This window comes from Tachyglossus aculeatus, chromosome 5 (genome assembly GCF_015852505.1).
Source record: "Tachyglossus aculeatus isolate mTacAcu1 chromosome 5, mTacAcu1.pri, whole genome shotgun sequence".
NCBI classification, from domain to species: domain Eukaryota; kingdom Metazoa; phylum Chordata; class Mammalia; order Monotremata; family Tachyglossidae; genus Tachyglossus; species Tachyglossus aculeatus.
In genome coordinates this window covers 99,515,844-99,543,171 of record NC_052070.1, presented here as the reverse complement: position 1 = coordinate 99,543,171, position 27,328 = coordinate 99,515,844, and the positions used below count along the sequence as shown (strand labels likewise).

Sequence of the window (27,328 nt, the reverse complement as noted above, 5' to 3'; positions counted from 1 at the left end):
CAAACCCTATGTTGTACAGGCCCCCTTCCCACGAAGGAACAGCAGAGAAGTTGCGTGAGATTTGGGATTATATTGGACCTGGAACCAATTGCTTCAGAAGTTATTGGACCTGGAACCAATTGCTTCAGAAGTTCATTCATTCATTCATTCAATTGTATTTATTGAGTACTTACTGTGTGCAGAGCAGTGTACTAAGCTCTTGGAAAGAACAATTTGGCAACAAATAGAGACAATTCTTAGGTTCATTTTGGGCTGCGGGGAGGGAATTTTAGGATGGAATTCCTGCATCGGCAACTGTTACTGCTTCACCTTTCTATCCTCAGAACAACAGTCCTACACAAGATTTCACCCACCCCTCTCCAGGAATTGTTCTACACTGGAAAATGCTTCAACAGCCTTCCAAATTGCCCATCTCCCTATTGACATGATCTGACCGAGAACATCATTATACCTCAATGCCACCTGGCAAGTTAGAGGAGAAACAAGAGTCTATGGAGTCTGACGTGTTGACGGATGTCTCTGGATTCCCCATCCCGAATGGCTAGGTCCATTGTGATGGAAGAGTCGTGCTCATAGTTGCTGGACCTGCCTCCAATCTCTTAACAATGTTTTCCAGAAGAGAGCCATCTGCTCAACACTGGCAGTGTTGTCTAGAGGAAAAGCATGGGCTATGGAGTTAGGGGACCTGGCTTCTAATCCTGACTCTGACACTTGCCTGCTAAAGAGCTTGAGAGAGTCACTTAACTTCTCTGTGCCTCAGTTTCACCTTCCCTTTTGGACTGTAAGCTCCATGAAGGAGAAGTATAGTGTCCAATCTTCTTATCTTTTATCTACTCTAGCCCTATAATAAGTGCTAATAAATACTATTATTATTATAAGGTTGTCAGGAACCAGTAAAGTCTAAGGTTGAACAATAGCCATTGACAGATTTCAGTACCCTCCACCTCTATCTAATTCACTGCTTTTCAGGTAAGGGTGAATCCGGCCTTACCCCACAACACAAAGTAGCGGGAAATAATGGGGGAATAAAGAGATCAGAGGAATGGAAGGGAAGAAGCATGGAAGAGTCAGGACCCACAGAAGGAGATTAATTCCTGGGCTTGGATTTCTCTTCCAGTAGAAACCCTCAGAAATCTGAAGTAACACCAAGCAACTGGGCTGTGATGTTGCTCATCTCCAATACAATAAACACCCTGTGCTGCAGGGAAAGTACAATGCAGGCAAGAGAGAATTTAGTCATTCCACATAACACAAGATAGCAGGAAATTCTGGGGGGAAAAAAGAGATGAGAGAAATGGAGGAGGTAGAGGTATGGAGGAGACAGGACCAAGGGAAGGAGTTGAATTCTGGGGCATGGATTTCTCCTCCAGCAGAATCCCTCTGGAACTCGAAGTAACAGCAAGCAGCCAGCTAAGATGATGCTCAGGCCCAAGACAATGAACTTGCTGAACTGCAGGAAGGATACAATGCAGCTGAGATGTCAGCAGAAAGGATTTCATATAGCTATTCAAGAGCTGGCCAGGTCTTCTAGAGCTAGACAGATGATTTCATACCCTCTTTCTTCCCAAATTCTTTCTCACATTCACAGATACTCATTATCTAAAGTCACTTTTCATGCTTTCTTTTCTTTTTTTAGCCTCCTGTCATTTAGTAGCATGCTTTATCACCACTGCCAGTGGCGGGGTGGTGAACTGAAATGAGTATGCCTAAGTAGTTAGGAAAGGCTGAAACCCAATCTCTGACAGTGGCCAGTTGGGTGATATCAAGATGTGGCAAGACCAGCCTGGCATGGGGTAATCAGGAGTAGGGTTGCTCTCCTGGAGGAGAGATGTCAGCCATATCAGTAGACTCAGGGGCAAATTCAAATGCTGTGCCAGATACTGCAACTGGTACAAACACTAGTGAGTCAAGGACCATCTTTACACATGCTGTGATTGAGATTTCAGTAAGATACGGGTTCTTTTGGGCCACATCCACACATATGAATAGACTAGCAGCATGGTCTTGTTGATAGGGCATGAGAATCAGAGTCAGAGGCTGGATGTTGTAAAACCGGCTCCACACCCTTAGGCTGTATGACCTGCGGCAAGTCACTTAATTTCTGTATGCCTTGCTTTACTTATTTGTAAACTAAGAATTCAATACCTCTTCTCCTCACCTTCAGACAGTGAGCCCCGAGATTATTTGGTGGCTATCCCAGGGTTTAGAAAAGGGCCTGGTCAATATTAAGTGCTTAACAAATACCATAGTTATCTCTGCTAATACGAGTATTCTGTAACTATCCCAGTGTTTAGCAGAGGGCCTGACTTATAATAAGTGCTTAACAAATACTTCAGTTATTATTGCTAACAACCCCCTCATTGGCCTTAACTATGAAGATGAGACAACTCTATATTAGTGTATACTAATATGCCCACAGATCATTTCTAGCATAACTAACTGGTGATGCTCAGCCCAAGTCCTTTAAATAAAACACTACTGTGCCTGTTTTTCTACTCTTTTAATCTCCTAAGCACCTAGTATAGTGATCTGCCCACTAAATAAATACCACCGATTACTTCATTGACTCCTAACAAAAGATGGAATGGGATCTGTTCGCTTCCTTCTTTACTTTAGGTAACACTATAGTGCACCTTTTTTTTTAGCTAAAGATTGTTCTGTCCTGTAAGGGTTGTCTGAGCTCTCCATCTCCACTCTGATGACTGATCTTTTGATGATATACCTAAAGGGCCAAATAATAATCTAGTGGAAAAAAGGAGGGGCAACAGGGTCTATTGGACAGAAATGGGACTGGGAGTTGAGACCTAGGTTCTCATTCCAACTTTTTTTTATGGTATTTGTTAAGCACTTCCTATGTGTCAAGCACTCTTCTAAGCACTGGGTAGATACAAGTTAATCAGGCCAGATACAATCCCTGTCCCACATGGGGCTCACAGTCCAAGTAGGAGAGGGAATGGGTATTGCATCCCCTTTTTTCAGTTGAGGAAACCAAGACATAGAGAAGTTAAGTGACTTACCCAAGGTCACACAGCAGGCTTGTGGCAGACCTGGGATCAGGACCAAGATCCCCTGGTTCCCAGGCCCGTGCTTTATCCACTGGGCCTTGCTTCTTCCCTTGGAAAGCAGTCTTATGTACGGCAGCAGGTAATTCACTTAACTCTCTATGCCTCCAATACCCTATCTACAAAATGGATATAAATAATACCGACATCACTAGTTGGTCAGGGATAAAGTGATATGGGGATAAGAGATTTTGGAAAAATGAAGGTGCTGAGAAAATCCAGACTAATAGAATTATTCCTGCTGAGGTAAAGGAGGAATAGCATGGATTTAGCCTCTGAATGCCAGCCTCCCAGGGTAATTAAAGATTTTCTTGGGGCCTTTTTCGCTAGTCGGCTAGCAGGGTAGATTATCCCAGGTGAAGAGCCCTGACCAAAGCCACAGAGTGAGACTGAAGCAGAGCAGAGTTTTGAACTCACAAACCCAGCGTTTCCCCTCCATGGCTTCACCCGCTGAACGGCAAGCTGCCCTGCCAACCCCCACTCATTGCATAAATGGAAGGTTGTACTTCCCAATAAATATGATTGAATGAATGAATGAATGAAGGTGTATAACCTAGTGATACCCATTATCCAAGGCTGTTGCCCATTAGTTTGAACTCCTCCAGTTCGTCTCCCACTCTCTTTGGATTTTTTTTTCCTATCTTTGAAAAATTAATTACCTCTCCGGGAGGTCGAGGTTTCTGATTTGAAACCAGCCACAGAGGTCAGCAGGCTCCCTAACTACTTAATAATGGGAGAGCAAAGAGAATCGACAAAAACGGAGAGCACAAATATGGACAGTGCTGTAAAATGTTAATGAAAGGCTGATGAATTCCACTGGACCCCCTGTGGAAGGCTATTTGAAGTCTGTAGAATACCAAGTGCATTCATCAAAGGCAGTCCTGTTTGGGAAAACATCAAGGGATTTCAACTGCCTCAAATTCTTAGTTTGCAAAGACAGGAGCCTACTTCTGTTTGGACACAGGGAGGGGCAGACTCCCTTAGAAGAAAACAGCTCCAACTAGAATAGACCTATGGGTCTCTCTCTCTGTGTCACTGTCACTCTTTCTTTGTCCCTGTCTCTCTATCTCTCTGTCTCTGTTGCTCTTTCTTTGTCTGTCTCTGTCACTTTCTCTTTCTCTGCCTCTCTGTCTCTCTGGATAACACCACAGACAGGATAGGTAGCAGGGATGGGTAAGTTCCAGACAGGGATCTGATAGCTGCAAGGCTCAGCTTCACATATTACATATTACATTATAAATTTGTACATATTTATTACTCTATTTATTTATTTATTTATTTTACTTGTACATATCTATTCTATTTATTTTATTTTGTTAGTATGTTTGGTTTTGTTCTCTGTCTCCCCCTTTTAGACTGTGAGCCCACTGTTGGGTAGGGACTGTCTCTATATGGTGCCAATTTGTACTTCCCAAGCGCTTAGTACAGTGCTCTACACATAGTAAGCGCTCAATAAATAAGATTGATGATGATGATTACAGTGCCCTGACTGTTCCCATGTCCCATTCCACCATGTCACCTCTGTGTGCCCTGATCCACCACATATACATCTGCAATGTGGGATGATGTATCTCTCCACTTTTATCCCAGTATCATCGTCACCCAAAAGGCAGCTGCAATGTCATCTGGGAAAGAAACCACATGACAGCTGGGATCCCATAGCCTTGAGAATCTCCACGTGGGTGCCTCCCTCTTCCTTCCCCCGCACAACCCCATGTTGTTCACTAAGGTTATTACCTTAGTGAACTTACCTCACTTATTACTTACCTCACATTACTTACCTCACTTACTATCTGGAGCCGGTCTTCAGGCTCCAGGGGTGACAATGTTTCACTGGGAGTGCAGGCTAGAAGGGAGTTTAGGGGAGATACGAAGTAGGAAGAGATACACTTTGAAGAGAACTAGCACGTCCACAGAACCTCCATCTTTTCATCCCTGACAGGAAACTCTTAGGCACCTGGGAGGAGCAAGACTTAGAGTCCATAGCTACCAGGGCCACCTAGACACCCACTTCGCCCTAGTACATAAGTTGATAGGCGTACAATTCCCAGGCCATTCAGCCTGCAGTTGGCAACTCTGTAAACTCACCTGTAAAATGAGAACAACATAACTGACCACTCTCACAGGGCCCCGGAGATAGCTGGAAAACATTCTGCTGCCCTGAAACAGCACATGTTATGCCTTTCCAACTGGGACTGTCAAATCCCTGGAGAGGGACTCCTAACTCTCTCCCCTAGGGCTGGGGCCTGATGCATCAGCCTGCCTCATGGTATCATAACAAAAGGGACCGGGAGACTTCCAAGAACAGAACACTTAGCCTGCAGAAAATCCTATACTAGGAACCACTGACTGATGAATGAGGAAGATACTTCAGGTGTACATGGGAGACAGAAGGAACAGAGAGTCCATCAATCATTTCATCTGGGAAGGAAATACAGCCTAGACCACGGCTTGGTGCCATCCAAGGTTTCCAGGGGAAAAGCAATATTATCTTTGTGAGCTGCAGAACAGAGAGCCATCTTTTTCTGCCCTCTTTCTTACTTTCTAATGTGGGCCTTGTTACCTTTGCAGTTCCATTCCATGGGCAGAGCCGTGTTCTGAAACTACTCAGGCCTCTTTTGGAGGTGGAACCGAAGCCAAGGGGGGAAAGGGGAAGAAATAAAGCTTATTTTTGCAGCACCTGCTACATGGTAATTACATCTTCCAGAAGCCAGAAGCCTATTTTTCCCAAACTCCTTTGGAAAAACAAAAATTAAAAAAAATTGGAGAGCTGGAAAGCATCCTTTAATAAGACACAGGGAACTGTAGCCTTTCCTTTCTTGCCTACTGAGGCATGCCCTAGTATCCTTGCCAGATGTCCTTTTCCATGTGTTGATTTGTGAGTACAGCCATTTGTTGTGTGTACAACAACACAACAAGGGAGATTTTTTTGTGAGTCCAATTTGGCCAGGATTAAGGATCATGCGGTGGCCTTCTCAGCCATACACGATACATGATGGGTGAACTTCTTCATCCACGGTGACTTTTTCGATATGCGTGTATGTATATATATGTATACCCACTTAGAACTTTATGTATGTAAAGAGGCTTGCATGTGCTTACACATGAGACTCAGCATGGCCTAGTGGAAAGAGCACAGGCCTGGGGGTCAGAAGACTTAGGTTCTAACCCCAGGTCTGCCACATACCTGGGCAAGTGTGATCCTGGGCAAGTCACAACTTCTCTGTGCCTCAGTTCCTTCAATTGTAAAATGGAGATTCAATACCTGTCCTCCCTCCTACTTAGACTGTGAGCCCCATGTTGGACAAGGACCGTGTCTGACCTGATTAACCTGAATCTACCCCAGTGCTTAGTACAGTGCTTGGCACGTAGTAAGCACTTAACAAATACCTTAATTATTATAATTGCTACATTTATGGTAGTTTGGGTACCTAGCGAGGTGTAAGCATTTGGCCCTGAATTGTTTCCCCTTCTCTCCCTTAAACAAAGTTTATAATAATAATAATAATAATGGCATTTATTAAGTGCTTACTATGTGCAAAGCACTGCTCTAAGCGCCAGGGAGGTCACAAGGTGATCAGGTTGTCCGACGGGGGGCTTACAGTCTTAACCCCCATTTTACAGATGAGGCACAGACAAGTTAAGTGAGTTGCCCAAAGTCACACAGCTGACACTTGGCAGAACGAGGATTTGAACCCCTGACCTCTGACTCCAAAGCCCGTGCTCTTTCCACTGAGCCATGCTGCTTAGAGTGTTTCAGAAATCATTATTATCATTATAATACTATTTAAGTGCTTACTATGTGTCAAGCACTACTTTAAGTATTGGGATAGGCACAAGATTATCAGGTCCGATAGTACCCGTCCCACATGGGGCTTACAAGTCAGAGTAGGAGAGAGTAGGTTTCAATCCCCATTTTACAAATGAGGAAAAGGAGGCACAGAGAAGTGAAATGACTTGCTCAGGGTCACACAGCAGACAAGTGGCAGAGCAGGATTAGAACCAGGTCTTCCGGAGATGTCTTGAAGGACCACAAACTTATCTCTAGTTCCTCCACCAGTCACCCTAGTAGACCAACTCTGACTGAATGAAACATAGATAATCATTCAAATACCGCAGTTTGGAACCTTGATCCAGGATTTCAAGGATTTCAGAATCCAACAATCCCAACCAAACTTTTTTAGCAGCTCAAAAGGAATAGTATCTACACTCTCCCCAGACTACCCCAAATCAAATGCCCAAACCTCATATTATATGCTATTTGTTAATGGGAGGTTGGGGGCAGAGGGGTGAGGGGGATGGAGAAGGAGGAAAATCTGGATCCCCAACCCTTTCCTTCTCTAACCACTGCAGGTTTAAGACAGTGCTCTTACTTTATATAAATAAATGCAATTACATTCATTTATATTAATGTCTTTCTTACCCTCTAAATGGTAAGCTTACTGTGGGCAGGGAATGTGCCTATTATATTGTTATATTGTACTCTCCCAATTGCTTAGTTCCGTGCTCTGTACACAGTAAGTGCTCAATAAATATGACTGACTGTGTTTTCTCTTTTCCCTTCATGAGCACATTGCTTGTCAGAAGCCCATAGGTTTTCATGGTTGGGTGATGGAACTAAAGCAAGATGCTGGAGGGGAGGAGAAGGGAAATAATAACAAAAGTAGCAGATGACAGCAATGAGAAAAAAGGAAATGGGTATATGATTTGCATCCTAAAACTCGCTGGTGCCTGTACAGCTGATATTTACATACCACCATCCTTCCTCCTAGGATCCCAAGGCTTCTTAGAGTGTGAACTCCCTTCTAGACTGTGAGCCCCCTTCTAGACTGTGAGCCCACTGTTGGGTAGGGACTGTCTCTATATGTTTCCAACTTGTACTTCCCAAGTGCTTAGTACAGTGCTCTGCACACCGTAAGTGTTCAATAAATATGATTGAATGAATGTTCTTAGAGCTGCCCTGAAATCCTTAGGTAATGACTTGGGGAGTAAGTACATGAAGAGAGTGGATGTGTAAGTGGGTTGAATCTTGAAGCTGATTGTGAGGAGTTTTTGTTCGATGCAGAAGGGCAAGTCAGTGAAAGGAGCTAAGGAGAGGAGAACTGGATTCCACAAGGTGATTCTCACTGTAATGTGTAGTATAGGTTAGGAGGGTGAGGGCCTGGAGGCAAGGGAGATGGGTGAGGAGGCTGATGCAATAATCTAGCTACCAAATGACCAGAGAGTAGGTCAGGCTGGTAGCTCTTTGGGTGGAGAGGAAGGGTCAAGTCTGGGAGTTGATGTGTTAGAAGAACTGGCAGGATCTGATGTCACAGTTAAGAGACTGTGAGGGTTTGAGGATGACACCGAGTTTGCAGGTTTCTGGGACAGGGAATATGGTGATGTTCTCAAGGGAGATGGGAAAGATAGAAAGAGGAGAGGGTTTAGGGGCGTTGATGTGTAGACTCCCAGCACTAGCCACTAAAGTCCCTGGATCTACCACTTGGCTCCATCCTGAAGTCCTTCTGGTTTCCATGTTTGCTGTGTGACCATGGTCCAGTCACTTCATTTCTCTGTGCCTCAGTTACCTCATCTGTAAAATGGGGATTGATAATTCCAAATAGGATAGGGACTGTGTCCAAACTGATTTGCTTTCCCCACCCCAGCTCTTAGTACCGTGCCTGGCGCATTGTAAGTTGCTTATGAAATACCACAATTATTATTATGTGAAGCCAATTTTCAGGTGCCCTCAAGCCTTCAGAGCTTCCCCATCTCCATCCTGGGGAAGACCCCCGGCTCATAGAGTAGAGAGGATCCAGAAGGGAAAGCAGACATGTCGAGCAGAGGAGCAGGGATACAGCAGGAATTAGGCAGACTGGAAATCACCTCCTGTCCCCAGGCCTCAGGCATTTCCGGATGGCAACCCCAGATGGAGCAGAATGAACATCCCCGCACTGCAGCCACTAGGATTTCTGGTGATGAGATGAGGCAAGAGGAAAGGGAAGGAGGAGGAGAGGAACCAATTGGAAGTTTGGGAAAGAATCCTCAAGTGAAGAGCATTGGGGTACAAGAGAAAAATAGAAGAGGAAAACAAAAACAAGAACGTTGGTTGGGATATTTGTGTGGGTGTCTCATTTTAAGCAGCAGGCAGTAAGTAAATAACCACCATTTCTATCCTCTCTCCACTCATGACTAATGGCAAGTTATTCTCTGAGCGTTGACTCAACTCTAATCGCTTTCCTGGCAAATGAGGCATGAAAGCTCTTGTCAAAAAACATGATGTCCAGAGTACACGGCAGCACTTTATCTTCCCAGTAGAGCCTCCTCAGAGTCAGGGCCACCAGCGGGGCAGAGGAAGCAACCACAGCGGAGTTTTCCACGTCTGTCCCAGGTGACCCTCCAGGTAAAGCTCTCGGCTGGAGCGGGGTGGATGGTGCAGCAGACAAGCACTCTTCAGGGGAAAGGGCAGAGTGGAGCCTTCAGAGAGGAATATCAACCCCAGAACTGAGGAAGACTGAGGAGCTGCTCTGATTCTCTGGCTTCTGGAGGGCAATTTCTTCACCGAGAAACACTTATGGAAAGCACCCTGGAAAAGCCACAGGTCTGAGATCCGGGAGATGTGAAACTCAGATCCACCCCTGCCGCTGGGTAATCATGGGCAACTCACTTACCCTCTCCGGGTCTCTGGTGCCTCATCTGCAAAATGTGGAGAATGACACCTGCCTCTCCCTACTTCCCTGGGATTTCGGGAAGCAAAAATGAGATAATTTGAGTGGATGGGCTGGATACATTGTTACTGGTAATATCCTTAAAGGGCTTAGTTCTCAGCAGCAAAGAGTGTTCACAGCAGGAGGTCTGGGATCATTCTATGTTCCAACGGGTTATAATGGATGTAACCTTACCAATTTCAAAGCAGGTTTCAACTTGGTTTTCTCCAATCCCTGAACTTCACCAGTACTAGAAGGCTTTTGGCTTTGATTCAATCGATCGATGTTATTTATTGAGCACTTACTCTGTGCAGCACATTGTACTAGATGCTTGGAAGAGAACAATTCAGTTAGACCTGAGCCCTGGATGGAACTCAAATCCTGCTTAATGAGCCTCTGAACAACTCAGAAGGGAACTTTAGTGAGCCAGAAGCAGCACCTGGTGGAAAGACCATGGGCCTGGGAGTAAGAACACCTGGGTTCTAATCCCGGCTCTGCCAATTGCTTGCTCTGTGATGTCAGGCAAGTCACTTAACTTCTCCGTGCTTCAGTTGCCTCATTTATAGAATGGGGATCAAATCCTCCTATCTCTGACTTAGACTGTGAGCCCCACGTGGGACAGGGACTGTGTCCAAACTGATTTTCTTGTATTTACCCCAAATGCTTAGAACAGTGCTTGACAAATCATAAGCTCTTTAAAGATACCATTAAAAAATGGCCCAACTCTTGCTCATTTTGAAGAAGAGGGGAGGTCTCCTTCTCTGAGCAGGACAAGGAGCATCTGGTTCACAGAAAAGCAGCTACTTCACCATTTCCTCCAAAGCCAGAGCCATGAAGGTGCTTGGCTAAATGTACAACAGAAAGACAGGCCAGAGAGCATAAGCAGATCTGAAAGGGAAAGGCTTGGCTTGCAGGCCGTCCCATACACCTCTCTTGAACCTGCTACTGAATCTTTCAGGCTCCAGCTAGACCCTGGGCTTCTGTGACATGTTTCTCCCTGTTCCTGTTGAAGGGGGACTGATCTTCGCCATGCTGGTTCAAATGGATGAGTGCGATCAATTCTTTGGAGGGCGGCGATGCCAGACCCACTCAATCTTCCTTCCTCTGAGCAGCACCAAAGAAAGCAACTGGAAAGCGCATGGAGCCGAGACAACTCCAACAAGGGCACGATGAAAAGACAAGTGGAGATATGAACCCTGACAGGTGGAAATGGTTGCTGTCAGAGGCAGAGGCTGACACCCAAACTCAGTGCCAAACATACTAAGCCATCAGGCAGAAGGACACTGGGAAGAGAGAGGCTGAAACACATAGGCTACACACAGCTCCAGGCAGTGGATTGATGGATTGATCGACTGATTGATTGACAGCCCTGACTTCATGTCAACCTCCAACACCTGATCTGATAATAATAATAATAATTATTATTATTATTATTATTATACTGGCATTTATTAAGCACTTACTATGTGCAAAGCACTGTTCTAAGTGCTGGAGAGGTTACAAGGTAATCAGGTTGTCCCACAGGGGGCTCACAGTCTTAATCCCCGTTTTACAGATGAGGTAACTGAGGCACAGAGAAGTTAAGTGACTTGCCCAAAGTCACCCAGCTGACAATTGGCAGAGCCGGGATTCAAACCCATGACCTCTGATTCCAAAGCCCGTGCTCTTTCCACTGAGCCATGCTGCTTCAGTATTCATTAAGCTCTTACTGCATGCATAGCAATGTGCAAAGTGCTGGGAAAGGATGCACAGGTAGGAAATAGACACAGTCTCCAGCCCTCAGAGGGCTCACAATATAAGAATGTATGGCGGTGGGATGAGGAGAGTAGAGACACGCGCATTAAGAGTAGAGAAACAACTAAACAAAACAGCATAAAAGACAAGGACAATTACACAAATAAAAACAAAAATCAGTAGGGTGCTGTGGCTAGAAGAGCAGAATTTCAAGCTTTTTGCAATTTAAAGTCCAAGGCACACCCACAGCCACAGCAGCTGCTTCAGCAGACCCCATTCTTCCCAGGGTTCATTCATTCATTCATTCAATCGTATTTATTGAGCGCTTACTGTATGCAGAGCACTGTACTAATCTCTTGGAAAGTACAAGGCGGCAACATATAGAGACAGTCCCTACCCAACAACGGGCTCACAGTCTAGAAGGGGGAGACAGACAACAAAACAAAACAGGTGGACAGGTGTCAAGTCATCAGAACAAATAGAATTAAAGCTAGATGCACATCATTAACAAAGTAAATAGAACAGTAATTATGTACAAGTAAAATAAATAGAGTAATAAATCTGTACAAACATATACACAGGTGCTGTGGGGAGGGGAAAGAGGTAGGGCGGAGGGGATGGGGATAAGAAGAGGAAAAAGGGGGCTCAGTCTGGGAAGGCCTAGGGTTGTGCGGAGACCTTATGCTGCATGTAATTACAACTCTGGTAAGAGAATTCATTTTACCACGAGGTGTGATGAGGGTGCGGATACTGATGCTGAAGGTACTGAATCCTAAATGAAACCAGCCTCACCCAGCGCTGGATTTATTTCAGCTTTCATCATTCCAGGTCTCCAGGGGCCATCTGGTGGGATGTGTCACCAGGATGGACAGAAATGTCAATGGAAAACAGACTAGGTCTAAGGACCTTTGAAGGTTTAATCAATCAATCAATAGTATTTATTATTTACTCTGTGTTGAACACTGTAGTAAACGTTTGGTTGAGTACGATGGGTCTACAGAGCGAACATTGAGTTTATCTTTTCCTTAGGCCCTGGGGCAGGATGAAATTATTCCTTTGATTTCCAGAAATGTCACTGCCTCACCCCGCTTCACATCACCACTCAATGTTTCACATTTCCTACCCATACCCTCTCCTCCAACGTGCATATTCATTTAGTCCCTCCTGTACATTTTCATCTTCCTTCATTTTTATTTCTTCCTTTTTCTTTCCTTTTTCTCCCATTCTCCCCATTAAGTTCTTCTCCCTTGAACTGTTTGCATCTATGTCATTTCCAGAGAACCCAGAGCTTGTTGAGATCGTGTTTGGGCAATGCCTGAGAAGAGGCATGAACAGGCAGAATGCCGTTCTGAGGGTGAGATGGTTTGGGAGGCAGGGAAATGTATGGACAGGATCCCCATAACTCCACGCACAGAGAGGATGCGGATTTGGAGTTGCAGAGGGTACAGGATGGAATTCCTATCAAGCTTTACTTCCCGTCACACCTGGTCCCATGACCCGAAGTGTGCAGACATAGAGAAAATTCATTTTGGTTTGAAAAAGTGAATGAACAATGGTCTAGATTTCACTTACCTTCCAGAGGGAGAGAAAGGCAGTCTCACGCCAGACATTCAGAGGGCCGGCTTCATTGAGACCATTCGGAAATTTCTTCCATTTGAGCAGGCTGGCTTCAGCATACATCAGCTCTGTCTTCAGAGCACAGATCCCCCCCTCCCACCATCCTTGTATTCCCTCAGGACCCCCTACCTCTGGAGCCAGTGGTCCACAGTCTCTTCCTCTTCACCCAGAAGGGAGGCTATCTGTGCCAAGAGTGTGTGACTCCGAGGAAGGGACTTGAGCTGCAGGAGGAGAAGACTGAGGCAGAAGGTGGCTCCCATCTCCTCTAGCTCCCGAGTTCCAAACTGCAGGCCCTGCCAATCAAACACAAATCCAGGGATGATTGAGGTCTCAGTTGAGTTTTGTCAATTCTATCAATCAATAGATCGTATTTATTGAGTGACTGCTGTGGGCAGAACACTAGACTAAGTGCTGGGGAGAGTACAATATAACAGAATTGGGGAGACAGACACTACTATAAATGCAGAAATCAAGACTTCAGATGCATACAGAGGAAGGGGTGAATAAAGTGTGCAAATCCAAGTGTAAGGGCAAAACAGAAGGGAGTGGGAGAAGAGAAAATGAAGAAATAGTCAGGGAAGGCCTCTTGGAGGATTTGCCAAGAGTCTTATAATCGTAACTTTTGAATTCACGTAGCCCTTTTTTTCTTTCTCAAACTCTTTCCAAAGAATGATTTCATTCCAACCTCCCAACATCCCTGTGAAGGAAGGAGAAGCAGCTATTTTCATCCCAATTTGACAAAAGAGAATCTGAGGCCAAGTAAGGTTAAGTGAATTGTCCAAGGTTCCAACACAGGCTAGTTGAACGCAGGGTTCTTGATACCCAGCGTGGGCTGTTTATCACATTCATTCATTTGTTCATTCAGTTGTATTTATCGTTGTGCAAAGCTCTCTATTAAGCGCTTGAGAGAGTACAATATAATAACAGACACATAGACCAGACTGCCTCTTGTAGGCAGTCAAATTCCCTATCTAGATTTAATCAATCAATGATATTTATCGATTGCTTACAGTGTGTGGAGCACTGTACTAAGCATTTGGGAGAGTACAATTCAACAATGACAGAGTTGGTAGACATGTTCCCTACTCACAGGAAGCTTACAGTTTAGAAGGGCAACTAATAGTCTAGAAAGCCCATCTCTTCCTTGAGCTAGGATCTGCACCCTTTATTCACCCCTCCCTCAGCCTCATAGTATTTATGCACTTATCTGTCATTTAATTTAGAAGCAGCGCGGCTAGTGGAAAGAGCACGGGCTTTGGAGTCAGAGGTCATGGGTTCAAATCCCATCTCTGCCACTTGTCAGCTGTGTGACTTTGGGCAAGTCACTTAGCTTCTCTGTGCCTCACTTACCTCTTCTGTAAAATGGGAATTAAGACTGTGGGACTTAATCCCCACGTGGGACTACCCGATAACCTTGTATCTACCCCAGTGCTTTGAACAGTGTTTTGCATATAGTAGGTGCTTAACAAATACTGTCATTATTATTATTTATTTATATTAACATCTGTCTCCCTCTCTAGACTGAAAGCCCATTGTGGGCAGAGAACATGTCTACCAACTCTGTTCTCTCCCAAGCACTTAGTGTGGTTCTCTGCATGCTGTAAGCACCGTAAGTAAAATACAAGCTTTTGGTTGATTGATTCTTCTTCCCCATCCAAGATATTAGTCAAAATATATTCACAGAGCAATAGACATAAGGTTTTGGATGCTTTCAATTTTCAGAGACATTGCATGATTGTGCAGCTGTGACTGTAAAGGCTGACATCTGGTTGACACAATGTCAGTGACTCTGTCACAACTACTGAAGAATTTGTCAATCAGTCAATCAATCAATGGTATTTACTGAGAGTTCGCTATGTGCAGAGCACTATACTAATCAGTTGTAAGAGAGCACGGGCTTCTGAGTCAGAGGTCCTGGATTCTAATCCTGACTCTACCACTTGTCAATTATGTGACCTTGGGCAAGACATTCAAGTCCCCCATGCCTCAGTTCCCCCATCTGTACAATGGGGTTAAAGACTACGAGCCCCAGGTGGGATGTCCTGATTACCTTGCATCTACCCCAGTGTTTGGAACAGTGCTTAGCACACAGTAAATGCTTAACAAATACCATCATCATCATCATCACTATAATATATGTACATTGTATATATTGTATATTGTACATTTATATCACTTGTATATATGTATATTGTTTGTACATATTTATTACTCTATTTCACCTGTACATGTACCTGTTCTATTTTGTTAATATGTTTCGTTTTGTTGTCTGTCTCCCCCTTCTAGACTGTGAGCCCTCTGTTGGGTAGGGACCGTCTCTATATGTTGCCACCTTGTACTTCCCAAGCGCTTAGTACAGTGCTCTGCACACAGTAAGCACTCAATAAATATGACTGAATGAATGAATGAATGATCCAACGGAGTTGACCAACTTATCCTAACTATTGAGGCAGTACCCAGCAAACATATGCCATCTCAGTTGAAAACTGGGAGACAACTGAGACAGAAAGACTGGCAGGGTGTATCCCCATTAAGGAAAGACTAGCTCTTCTGGGCTTAGTGCTCGAAAAGATTGTAAGACAGACAGGCTAAAGAGAAAATAGAAGCAGGTACCTCAAACAACATACCCAGTGGCCAATCTATGTTCAGTCTTTGCAGGTGCAAAATGTAGTCAATCAATCAATCAATAGTATTTATTGGGCTCTTACTGTGTGCTGAACTTAATGCTTAGCACTGTACCAAGCACCTAGCACTGTACTAAGTGCTTAACACTGTACTAAACTCTTAGCACTGGACTAAGCACTTAACACAGTAACTAAATGTTACTGTGGGTCCAGAATTGGCATTTTCAGGTAAATCTTGCTGTCTTCTTTGAATATGAAGGACACATTCATTCGCTCATTCAATCATACTTATTGAGCGCTAACTATGTGCAGAGTGCACACACACACACACACACACACACACACTTTCTCTCAAGTTGTCAGAGGTGACATCTGGGCTAGTCCCAGATTCCACGACATAGAGAAGGTTAGTCGCTATAGCTGCTTTTCAGATATTCAGTTCAGACTGAAGTTTGAAGCCCCGTAAAATCCACACTCTGCCAGCCTCCGAAGAGATAGAGAAGTAGAGCAATGAAAACCAGCTTGTCTTGGGAGTAAGAGAGGGGAACTCAGTTTTATTAGTCAAGTGTTTGCCTCAGAGAACTGTCCGCTTTGATCTTCAAACACAAAAGTGAGATAGAAGAAAGAAAAGGGATGGGACGTCCCTCCTGTCAATCAAAATGTCCCATTTCCAGGTTTCTCCTGCAGCACAAAGAGGCTGGTAACAAGAGGGGGAAAGAGAAATCAGCTACTCAATTGGGACCATCTTGATTCAATCAAGGGCACCTCAAGGTGGGAGAATAAAGACAAATAGAAAACTCCCAAGATTCCTTTGGCAATATAAAGCTGATTGGCTGGATGTTTTGACACCTGTTTCTCTCAGGAAAGAGGCACTGCTTCATGCAGTGGGAAACCAGCTCCTCGGTAAACAACAGCAGGGGGAGAGGAGAGACAGATGTTTAGCAAGTTTTAATTTTTTTTAATCAATAAAAAAAGACAACTGAGCAGCCCGGTTACAGACATCCTTGCGGTGCTTTCTGAGTGGGGAAAGTCAGCTCCCCTGCTCAGCTGGGCCTCATTTTTCACTAAATTGGCTCAACTTGTCTCTGTCAGCCCCTCTCTGGGGGTGGAAGGCAATGTCTGGGACAGAAATCTAATATCTTTTGGCTAGTCCAGCCACCAGAAAGACCTAGCTGAAGCTCTCGTGAGGGTCAGAAATGGATAATAGACACATTTAGTCCAGGTCTTGGAGCAGAAAGAAACAAGGTGAGGAGGGGATAAAGCGTGGTCACAGAAATCAAAATCAAACTCAATCAACCAATCAAATTAATGGTACTCATTGAGTGTTTACTCCGTGCAAAACACCGCTATAAGCACTTGGGAGAGTATACTGAAGTAAGCAAATTTGGACCCTACCCATATTTGGACTAACTTGGGCCTTGGACTCAAGCAGTCAACACACTACTTCTTTTCTCTGACATCAGAAAGGGCATAAGGGGTGCATTTTTATAACCAGGAGAGTTTCTGAACACAGAAAATACTTCTTGCCTCTCCTGAAGGAGGCCCGTTTGAAAAACTCCAATGAAACCACTGCATTTTAAAATCCACAAGTTCGTATTTTTCAGGGACTTCTTATCTATAGCCCCAATATTACCGAGCGGTCCCAGCCTTCAGGGCTGTGAACACCAAGAGTATATAATAAGACCGTCAGTGGTTTCAGTATCGGGTCACTATACTCCATTCTTGAGGTCACATAAGAGTCCTGGCATGCAAAAACTATGCACCTATCTCCATTGTACAACACACAAAGATAACAGGATCCCAAGAAACTACTCTTTGGTGACTTGGGACGGAAGAACTTTAAACAAGGAGGGCAAAAGAAACTTTACAGAGCCCCATGAAGCCAAACCTCAAACAATGTCATAGCAGCATAGTCTAATGGAAAGAGAACAGCCTGAGAGTCAGAAGACCTGGGTTCTAATCCCAGGTCTGCCAATTGCCTGCTGTGTGACCTTGGGCAAGTCACTCCACTTCTCTCTGCTTCTATTTCATCATCTGTAAAATGGGGATTAAATCCTACTCTCTCCTACTTAGACTGTGAAACTTATGGGGGACAGGGACTGTGTCCAACCTGATTATCTTGTACCGACCCCTGTGCTTAGTACAGTGCTTGCACACTTACCAAATACCACAAAACACCATCCAAGGTTTAGAGTCTCCAAACCACATCTGCTTGGGACAGACTGGCAGAAGCATCCAAACCAGAAGCAAGGCATAGCAGAAACAGTACAGGCCTTGAAGTCAAAGGACCTGGGTTCTAATCAAGGCCCCGCTACTTTTCTGCTGTGGGACCTTGGGCAAGTCAGTTAACTTCTCTGTGCTTCAGTTCCCTCAACTGCAAAATAGGGATTAAGACTGTGAGCCCCATGTGGGACAGCGACTGTGTCCAACCTGATTACCTTGTAACTACCCTAGCGCTCAGGACAGTGCCTGGCACATAGTGAGTGCTTAACAAATCCTATTTGAAACAAAAACAACAACAATGCTGCTCAACCTCTTGACCAGAATCCCATGTGGAAATGAAAGTAAAAGCAGTCCAGCAATGCAGATCAATGAACTCCTACGGGAAAGCAGAAGAGGGAAATTGAGCTAGGGGTAGGGGGCTGAACTCCCTTGGCATGACCACTTAGCAGCACCATTAAATGGAGTCTAATGCCCTTCCTGCTGGAGATAGAATTGACTGCTTAACATCTGGGTCTCCAGTCAGAACCCACCCAGTGGGCTTCTGCAGCCAAAGTCCAAACTGCTTCACTCTTTGTGGCCCTAGCTCCCAAATTCATTACTGACAACTGTTTCCCTAGTAACAGAAAAAAGACCACTGATATTGAGGAACAGCATGGGTGGCAGTGTGTGTGTGTATGTTGTCGTTCAAATTTGTCCTTCATTTCTACACGTCGCGCCTCCAGCCCCTAACGACTGAACATTTCACTACTAAGATAGCAATGTCTATTTCTGAAAGCCAGGACCTGCTTTCCTAGCCCTGCCTTGTCTGTCTGGTGAGGGAGATGTGTGTTTTTATGACCTGAAGAGTCCACCTGGCCATCTGAATATGGAAGACCTTATGCATAGGAAAGGGCTATCTGTCCTTCTGTAGTGATTGGCACCTTCCCTCCTGGGGCCATTTTCTGAAGAGAAGAGCCTCAGAAAAAGAACTCAGGTCTTGAAATCTTCTTGTGCCCCTTCTTCCACCGCCTTCAGCATCTGCCCTCTGACCCCCATTAGACTGTTTGTTTCCCAAGACAGGAATCATCAGTAATGCTCTTTCAAGCACACAATAAGTACTACTGAAATGAATATGGTACTGCTCACCCTGATGGATTACAGCTGCTTCCACTGGGATATTTGATAATCATTCCAAATTCTGAAACACCCCCGTAAAACCCTGCCTTCAAGGAGTTTACATCCTTACACAGAGAGTGCACCATGGATAACCGAAGCCCATTTGCTCCCTTTATTCACCCCTCCCTCAGCCCCACGCCACCTATGTACATATCTGGAATTTATTTATTCATATTAATATCTGTCTCCCCCTCTAGATCCTAAGTTCATTGTGGAGAGGGAACGTGTCTATCGAGTATGTTATATCATTATATTGTACTCACCCAAGTGCTTAGTACATTGCTCTGCACACAGTAAGAGTGCAATAAATATGATTGATACCAACACCTGTTGCATTTGGGGTCAAAGACTGAATTACGCTATGAATGGTTTGAAAGTATGGTTTTCTTGACATGTTCCCATGAGGAAGATATGGCTGTTATCAGACTTAATTAGCTTAATAATAATGATGGTATTTGTTAAGTGCTTACTAATTGTGAAGCATCAATCTGTAGTAATTATTAAGTACTTAGTGGTCTGCCCTCAAAGAACTGCCAATGATGATAATGATGATGATGATGGTATTTGTTAAGTGCTTACTATGTGCAAGGCACTGTACTAAGCGCTGGGATGGATACAAGCAAATTGAGTTGGACTCAGTCCCTGTTCCCTGTGGGGCTCACAGTTTTAATCCCCATTTAACTGATGAGGTAACTGAGGCCCAGAGAAATGAAGTGGATGGCCCACGGTCACACAGCAGACAAGTGGCAGAGCCAGGATTAGAATCCATGACCTTCTGATTCCCAGCCTTGTGCTCTCTCCATGCTGTCTGGTGGAGAGATAGAGACTGAAATAAATTAAATGTAGAATCAGTCAACCAATGGAATTTATTGAGAACTGTACTAAGTGCTTGGGAGAGTACAACACATTGTGAGCCCGTTGTTGGGTAGGGACCGTCTCTATATGTTGCCGACTTGTACTTCCCAAGTGCTTAGTACAGTGCTCTGCACATAGTAAGTGCTCAATAAATATGACTGAATGAATGAATACTGTTGGTAGACCTAATTCCTGCCCACAAGGAGCTTACAGTCTAGAGGGAAGCAATGGACTAAAAGTGTATTTACATAAGTGAATTGAGAGGGTAAATAGAGACCAGGAACACCAGGAATCCAGCAGACAGCCAATACTTGTCCAACCTGCTGCCTATCGCCAAAGCTCTGAGGAACAGGGAATTTCAAGGGCTCCTGGATCCCTAGGGAGGATGCCCCGGTTTGTAAACACACACTGTGGCTAAAGCTGTGAGTTGTGTAATGAATCGTCCCTCCGACAACTGTGTTTGGTTTTACATTCTTATTTTGAATTTTTGATTTTAGAATTTATTGTCCTTCTGTTTTCCATTGATACCTGGCGAGCCCCACCTGGGAAGGGGCTCTGCCCAATGTATTTATCATGCATTTAACCCAGTGCTTCACACAAGTCTTCTTACACTGTAAACACCGAGTAAGAAGCAGCATGGCCTAATGGATCGAGCTTAGGCCTGGCAGTCAGAAGGACTTGGGTTCTAATCCTGGCTCCACCACCTGTCTGCTATGTCACCTCAGGCAAATCACTTCACTTCTCTGTGCCTCAGTTCCCTCTTCTGTAAAATGAAATAAAGACTGTGAACTCCATGAGGCAAATGGATTGTGTCCAACCTGATTACCTTGTATCTACCCCAGAACTTAGAACAGTGCCTGGCACGTAGTAAATGCTTAAGAAATTCCATCAAAAAAATGTCATTTCTGCTAGTATTATTATACAAAGGCAGACGGCACACTTTCCCCAAACTACACTGATGATAGAACCAGAGGAAATGAGTTTAAGCCTCTTCTTGGAGATGTAACAAATAATTTCCTGAATGTTCACTTATCAGAGCAGAATTAGTTGGGGAGAGTGGTTATGTCTACTGTTCCCCGTCAGTCTGTCACTTGGAAAATATTCTCATCTGCCCAAGATGGTTCAGGTATAAATTGTGCTTGGACCCTTCCAGCACTAAGATTCTTTATCAAGACTTTATCCTAACGTACATCAGGGCTTGGAGCCTGGAGCCAGCAGAGAGTAGAATAATAATAATAATAATAATTTTGGTATTTGTTAAGCCCTTACTGTGTGCTAAGCACTGTTCAAAGCACTGGGGGAGATACAAGATAATCAGGTTGTCCCATATGGGGCTCACAATCTTAATCCCCATTTTTCAGGTGAGGTAACTGAGGCACAGTGAAGTGAAATGACTTGCCCAAAGTCACACAGCTGATAAATGGAGGATCCAGGATTAGAACCCATGACCCCTGACTCCCAAGCCTGCACTATTTCCACTGAGCCATGCTGCTTCTCTAGTAATACTTTTGGTATTTGTTAAGAGCTTACTATGTGCCAAATACTGTTCTAAGCACTGGGGGAGATACAAGGTAATCAGCTTGTCCCACGTGGGGCTCACAGTCTTCAATCCCCATTTTGCAGACGAAGGAACCGAGGCACAAATAAGTGAAGTGACTTGCCCAAAGTCACCCAGCTGACAAGCGGCGGAGTTGGGATTTGAACCCATGACCTCCGACTCCCAAGCCCCGGCTCTTTCCACTGAGCCACGCTTGGAGGAGGACAGAGGGTAGAGGATGGAGGGCTGGGGCAGGATGCACGGAGCCAAGCAGAAATTCCAGGACAGAGGGGAAAGGCCCCAGGGTTTGAATGTATTTCCAGCGTGAGGAACACCAGCGACAGCAGCTGATCTGGAAAAAATGAAGAGTCTTTCGTGCCCAGTGCCTTGCATTCCAGTCCCCACCCCTTGTCTTAAGACCCCACCCTTGGCCCAGAGCCCCTTGACCCACGATCCTGGGGTCCTATGCCAGAATAGGAGTGCTGGAAGACTGGAGGATTCCTGGATTCAGTCACCATTTCTTTTGGATTGTCTTATCTCTGTTTGGGGTTCCCCACCACCAACCCACAGGAGCGCTGGGTCTGGATGCTCTCATCCCGGATTCTCCCACATCCTTCTACTTCTACAGCCCAGCCTGCACCCTCCGCCGCTAACCTCCTCACTGTACCTCGTTCTCGCCTGTCCCGCCGTCGAACCCCAGCCCACGTTCTCCCCCTGGCCTGGAATGCCCTTCCTCCACACATCTGCCAAGCTAGTTCTCTTCCTCCCTTCAAAGCCCTACTGAGAGCTCACCTCCTCCAAGAGGCCTTCCCAGACTGAGCCCCCTTTTTCCTCTCCTCCTCCCCATCCCCCCGCCCTACCTCCTTCCCCTCCCCACAGCACCTGTATATATGTTTGTACAGATTTATTACTCTATTTTACTTGTACATATTTACTATTCTATTTTATTTTGTTAATATGTTTTGTTTTGTTGTCTGTCTCCCCCTTCTAGACTGTGAGCCCGCTGTTGGGTAGGGACCGTCTCTATATGTTGCCAACTTGTACTTCCCAAGCACTTAGTACAGTGCTCTGCACACAGTAAGTGCTCAATAAATACGATTGAATGAATGAATGAATGTACTCTCCCAAGGGCTTAGTACAGTGTTCTGCATTCAGTAAATATGATCGATTAATTGGGTGGAGGGAATGAAGAGATAGAGAGTGGTTTGAGGGAGCAAAAGAAGCAGCATGACTTGAGAAGCAGTGTGGCCTAGTGGATAAAACCTGGGACTGGGAATCAGAGGACCTGGGTTCTAATCCTAGCTCTGCCACTTGTCTGCTGGGTGACCTTGAGGAGGTCACTTCACTTTCCCACACCTCAGTTACCTCATCTGCAAAAGGGGACTAAGACTGTGAGCCCTATGTGGGACAGGGACTGTGTCCAACCTGATTTGCTTGAATAATAATAATAATAATAATAATGGCATTTATTGAGTGCTTACTATTGCAAAGCACTGTTCTAAGTGCTGGGGAGGTTACAAGGTGATCAGGTTGTCCCACGGGGGGCTCACAGTCTTAATGCCCATTTTACAGATGAGGTCACCGAGGCACAGAGAAATGAAGTGACTTGCCCAAAGTCACACAGCTGACAATTGGCAGAGCTGGGATTTGAACCCATGACCTCTGACTCCAAAGCCCATGCTCTTTCCACTGAGCACGCTGCTTCTCTATCTACCCAGAGCTTAGTGCAGTGTCTGACACATAGGACGCACTTAACAAAGTCCATTTAAAAAAAAGCAAAAACATTGGAAACTCATCCACAGTTATTTGATTTGCTTGAACCCCAAGGTACCAGGTGGAGAAAGAAAGTCATTGAACATTTATTTCATCCTACCTGTCTTGCCTACCCTATTCAGGCTACCCAACAGGTACAGATTCCATCTCTCCCAGCAACTAGCAAGCTTTCCAAAATAAAATAAGGGGCATCTGGGCTTCTGTTTCACTCCATTCTCCGCTCTCAGCTTGAAGGGGAAGGTGGCGGCCAAATCCTGTGGAGAATCCCGACTTTCCAGGGAGACAAACACCATCCAAGAAACCCCTCTCTTCTACTTCCCTGATACTGCATCTCGCTAGATTTAAATCCATCCAAAGGCCGCCACGGACTTCCGGACTTCCGGAGCTGGGTCTGTGTCCCAGGGTTGGATGCTGGGTCTGGAGAAGGCCTTAAGACTCAACGGATGGCGAAATAATAATAATAATAACAACACAGTCTTCCAGCTGAGAAGCGTGAGGCAGCCAGGCCTCCTGCAGGCCTCCAAATTGCCCGATGAAGGAATCTTAGAGCTCGGAGATCAGACGCTCAGAAGAAATGGCTAAACTCTCAGCAAGAAGACTGCTCATTAACCCACTTTGCTCACTTGCCCCCGAGAGAAATATTTTATTTTTAACAGACCCAGAACAGATTGTTCCCAACGCCCCCAACCTCTATCGTCTGTTCCTGGCTTGTCTGATGCAGTTATTGGCTGTCTCACCTGGCGTGGAGAAGAGAATCAAAAACTGGTGACTGAGATAGGGACATTGCAGCAGTTGGGGGCATGGGATGGAATATCAACTGGGGGAACCCAAAGAGTGGATGGTTTTTCTGGCCAAGGGGAGCCGAGACAGAGGAGTGGAGTCCTGTTGGGAAGCAGTGTGGCCTACCGGATAAGGCAGGTCCTGGAAGTCAGAGGGGCTGGATTCTAATCCAGGCTCCAACACCTGTCTGCTGTGTGACCTTGGGCAGGTCATTTAGCTTCTCTGGACCTCAGTTTCCTCAACTGTAAAGTGGATTTGCAATACCTGTTCTCCCTCCTACTTAGGCAGCCATCTCTAGCTCATATAATGGTATTTGTTAGGTGCTTACGGTATTTATTTAACATCATCATCATCATCATCATCATCAATCATATTTATTGAGCGCTTACTGTGCAGAGCACTGTACTAAGCGCTTGGGAAGTACAAATTGGCAACATATAGAGACAGTCCCTACCCAACAGTGGGCTCACAGTCTAAAAGGGGGAGACAGAGAACAAAACCAAACATACTAACAAAATAAAATAAATAAAATAAATAGAATAGATATGTACAAGTAAAATAAATAAATAAATAGAGTAAGAAATATGTACAAACATATATACATATATACAGGTGCTGTGGGGAAGGGAAGGAGGTAAGATGGGGGGGATGGAGAGGGGGACGAGGGGGAGAGGAAGGAAGGGGCTCAGTCTGGGAAGGCCTCCTGAAGGAGGTGAGCTCTCAGTAGGGCCAGTATTTGTTAACAGTATTTGTTAAGTACTTTCCATGTGCCACTCACTGAACTAAGCCCTGGGGTAGATACAAGATAATAGGGTTGCACACACTTGGGGAGAAGGAGGAGGGAGGATTTAATCCCCCTTTCACAGATGAGGTAACTGAGGCAAAGAGAAATTAAGCGACGACCTAGGTAACACACAGCTGGCAAGTGATGGATCGAGGTTTTGACCACTTGAGTTGTAAATATTTTTGTGTATGTCTCCCTTATTATATTATAAGGTCTTTCTGGGCAGGGAACATATCACCTTGTTATTCTGTACTTTTCAAATGCATTGGTCCAATTGGGAGCACAATAAATACTACTTTTAGTAATAATAGTAATAATAATGATGGCATGTGTTAAGTGCTTACTATGTGCAAAGCACTGTTCTAAGCGCTGGGGGGGATACAAGGTGATCAGATTGTCCCACGTGGGGCTCACAGTCTTAATCCCCATTTTACAGATGAGGTAACTGAGGCAAAGAGAAGTGAGGTGACTTGCCCAAAGTCACACAGCTGACAATTGGCAGAGCCGGGACTTGAACCCATGACCTCTGACTACTACTACTAGTACTAGAGAAGCGGCATGACTCAGTGGAAAGAACATGGGCTTGGGAGTCAGAGTTCATGGGTTAGAATCCCGACTCTGCCACTTGTCAGCTGTGTGACTTTGGGCAAGTCACTTCACTTCCCTGTGCCTCAGTTCCCTCATCTATAAAACGGGGATGAAGACTGGGAGCCCCACGTGGGACAACCTGATTACTGCGTAGTTGCCCCAGTGTTTAGAACAGTGCTTGGCACATAGTAAGCACTTAACAAACACCTTAATTATTATTATTATTACTAGAGAAGGAGCATGGCTTAGCAGAAAGAACACGGGCTTGGGAGTCAGAGGACATGGGTTCTTATCCCGCCTCTGCCACTTATCTGCTATGTGACCTTGGGCAAGTCAATTAACTTCTCTGTGCCTCAGTTACCTCATCTGTAAAATGAGGATTAAAAGTGTGAGCCCCACGTGGGACAACCTGATTACCCTGTATCCACCCCAGGACTTAGAACAGTGCTTGGCACATAGTAAGCGCTTAACAAATACCTTTATTATTATTATTATTATTACTAGAGAAGGAGCGTGGCTTATTGGAAGGAGCACGGGCTTGGGAGTCAGAGGACATGGGTTCTAATCCCACCCTGCCACTTGTCTGCTGTGTGACCTTGGGCAAGTCAATTAACTCTCTGTGCCTCAGTTACCTCATCTGTAAAATAAGGATTAAATGTGTGAGCCCCACATGGGACAACCTGATTACCCTGTATCCACCCCAGGGCTTAGAACAGTGCTTGGCACATAGTAAGCGCTTAACAAGTACCAACATTATTATTTATTATTATTAAAAAACAGTAGGGTTGGTAGATGTGATCCCTGCCCACAAGAAGCTTGCAGTCTACAGGAGTAATCAGTCCTTAAAATCAATTATGGATAGGGCAATGGACAGCTGAAATGCATGGTAAGATAGAGAGGCAGCATGGCCTAGTGGGTAGAGCATGGGCCTGGGAGTCAGAAGGACTTGGGTTCAAATCCTGGCTCCCCAGTCACCTGCTGTATGACCTAGAGGCAAGTCACTTCACTTCTCTGTGACTCAGTTCCCTCATCTGTGAAATGGGGATTAAGACTGTGAATTCCATGTGGGATATGGACTGTGTCCAACCTGATTACTTTGTATCTACCCCAGCGCTTAGAACAGAACCTGACACATAGTAAGCCCTACTGCATCAGCCTCCTCTCTGATCTCCCATCCTCCTGTCTCTCCCCACTTCAGTCTATACTTCACGCTGCTGCCTGGATCATCTTTGTGCAGAAACGCTCTGGGCATGGTACTCCCCTCCTCAAAAATCTCCAGTGGCTACCAGTCAACCTACGCATCAAGCAAAAACTCCTCACTCTCGACTTCAAGGCTGTCCATCACCTCGCCCCCTCCTACCTCACCTCCCTTCTCTCCTCCTACAGCCCAGCGCACACCCTCTGCTCCTCTGCTGCTAACCTCCTCACTGTACCTCATTCTTTTCTGTCCCGCCGTCGACCCCCAGCCCACGCCCTCCCCCTGGCCTGGAATGCCCTCCCTCCGCACATCCACCAAGCTAGCTCTCTTCCTCCCTTCAAAGCCCTACTGAGAGCTCACCTCCTCCAAGAGGCCTTCCCAGACTGAGCCCCCGTTTTCCTCTCCTCCTCCCCATCCCCCCCCCCGCCCTTACCTCCTTCCCCTCCCCACAGCACTTGTATATATGTTTGTACAGATTTATCACTCTATTGATTTTACTTGTATATATTTACTATTCTATTTATTTTGTTAATGACGTGGATTTAACTTTAATTCTATTTGTTCTGATGACTTGACACCTGTCCACATGTTTTGTTTTGTTGTCTGTCTCCCCCTTCTAGACTGTGAACCCGTTGTTGGGTAGGGACCATCTCTATATGTTGCCGACTTGTACTTCCCAAACGCTTAGTACAGTGCTCTGCACACAGTAAGT

The 27,328-nt window shown here is 45.2% G+C and overlaps 1 protein-coding gene across 1 annotated transcript in view; it reads right to left on the bottom strand.

Annotated features, from left to right (window-relative positions):
- Nucleotides 1-27,328, bottom strand: part of AGBL1 (ATP/GTP binding protein like 1) — a 655,387-nt gene that overhangs the window by 168,863 nt on the left and 459,196 nt on the right. The window contains exon 22 of the mRNA XM_038747354.1: nucleotides 13,229-13,392. Coding sequence (XP_038603282.1) covers nucleotides 13,229-13,392 — 164 coding nt within the window. The remainder of the gene's footprint in view (nucleotides 1-13,228; nucleotides 13,393-27,328) is intronic.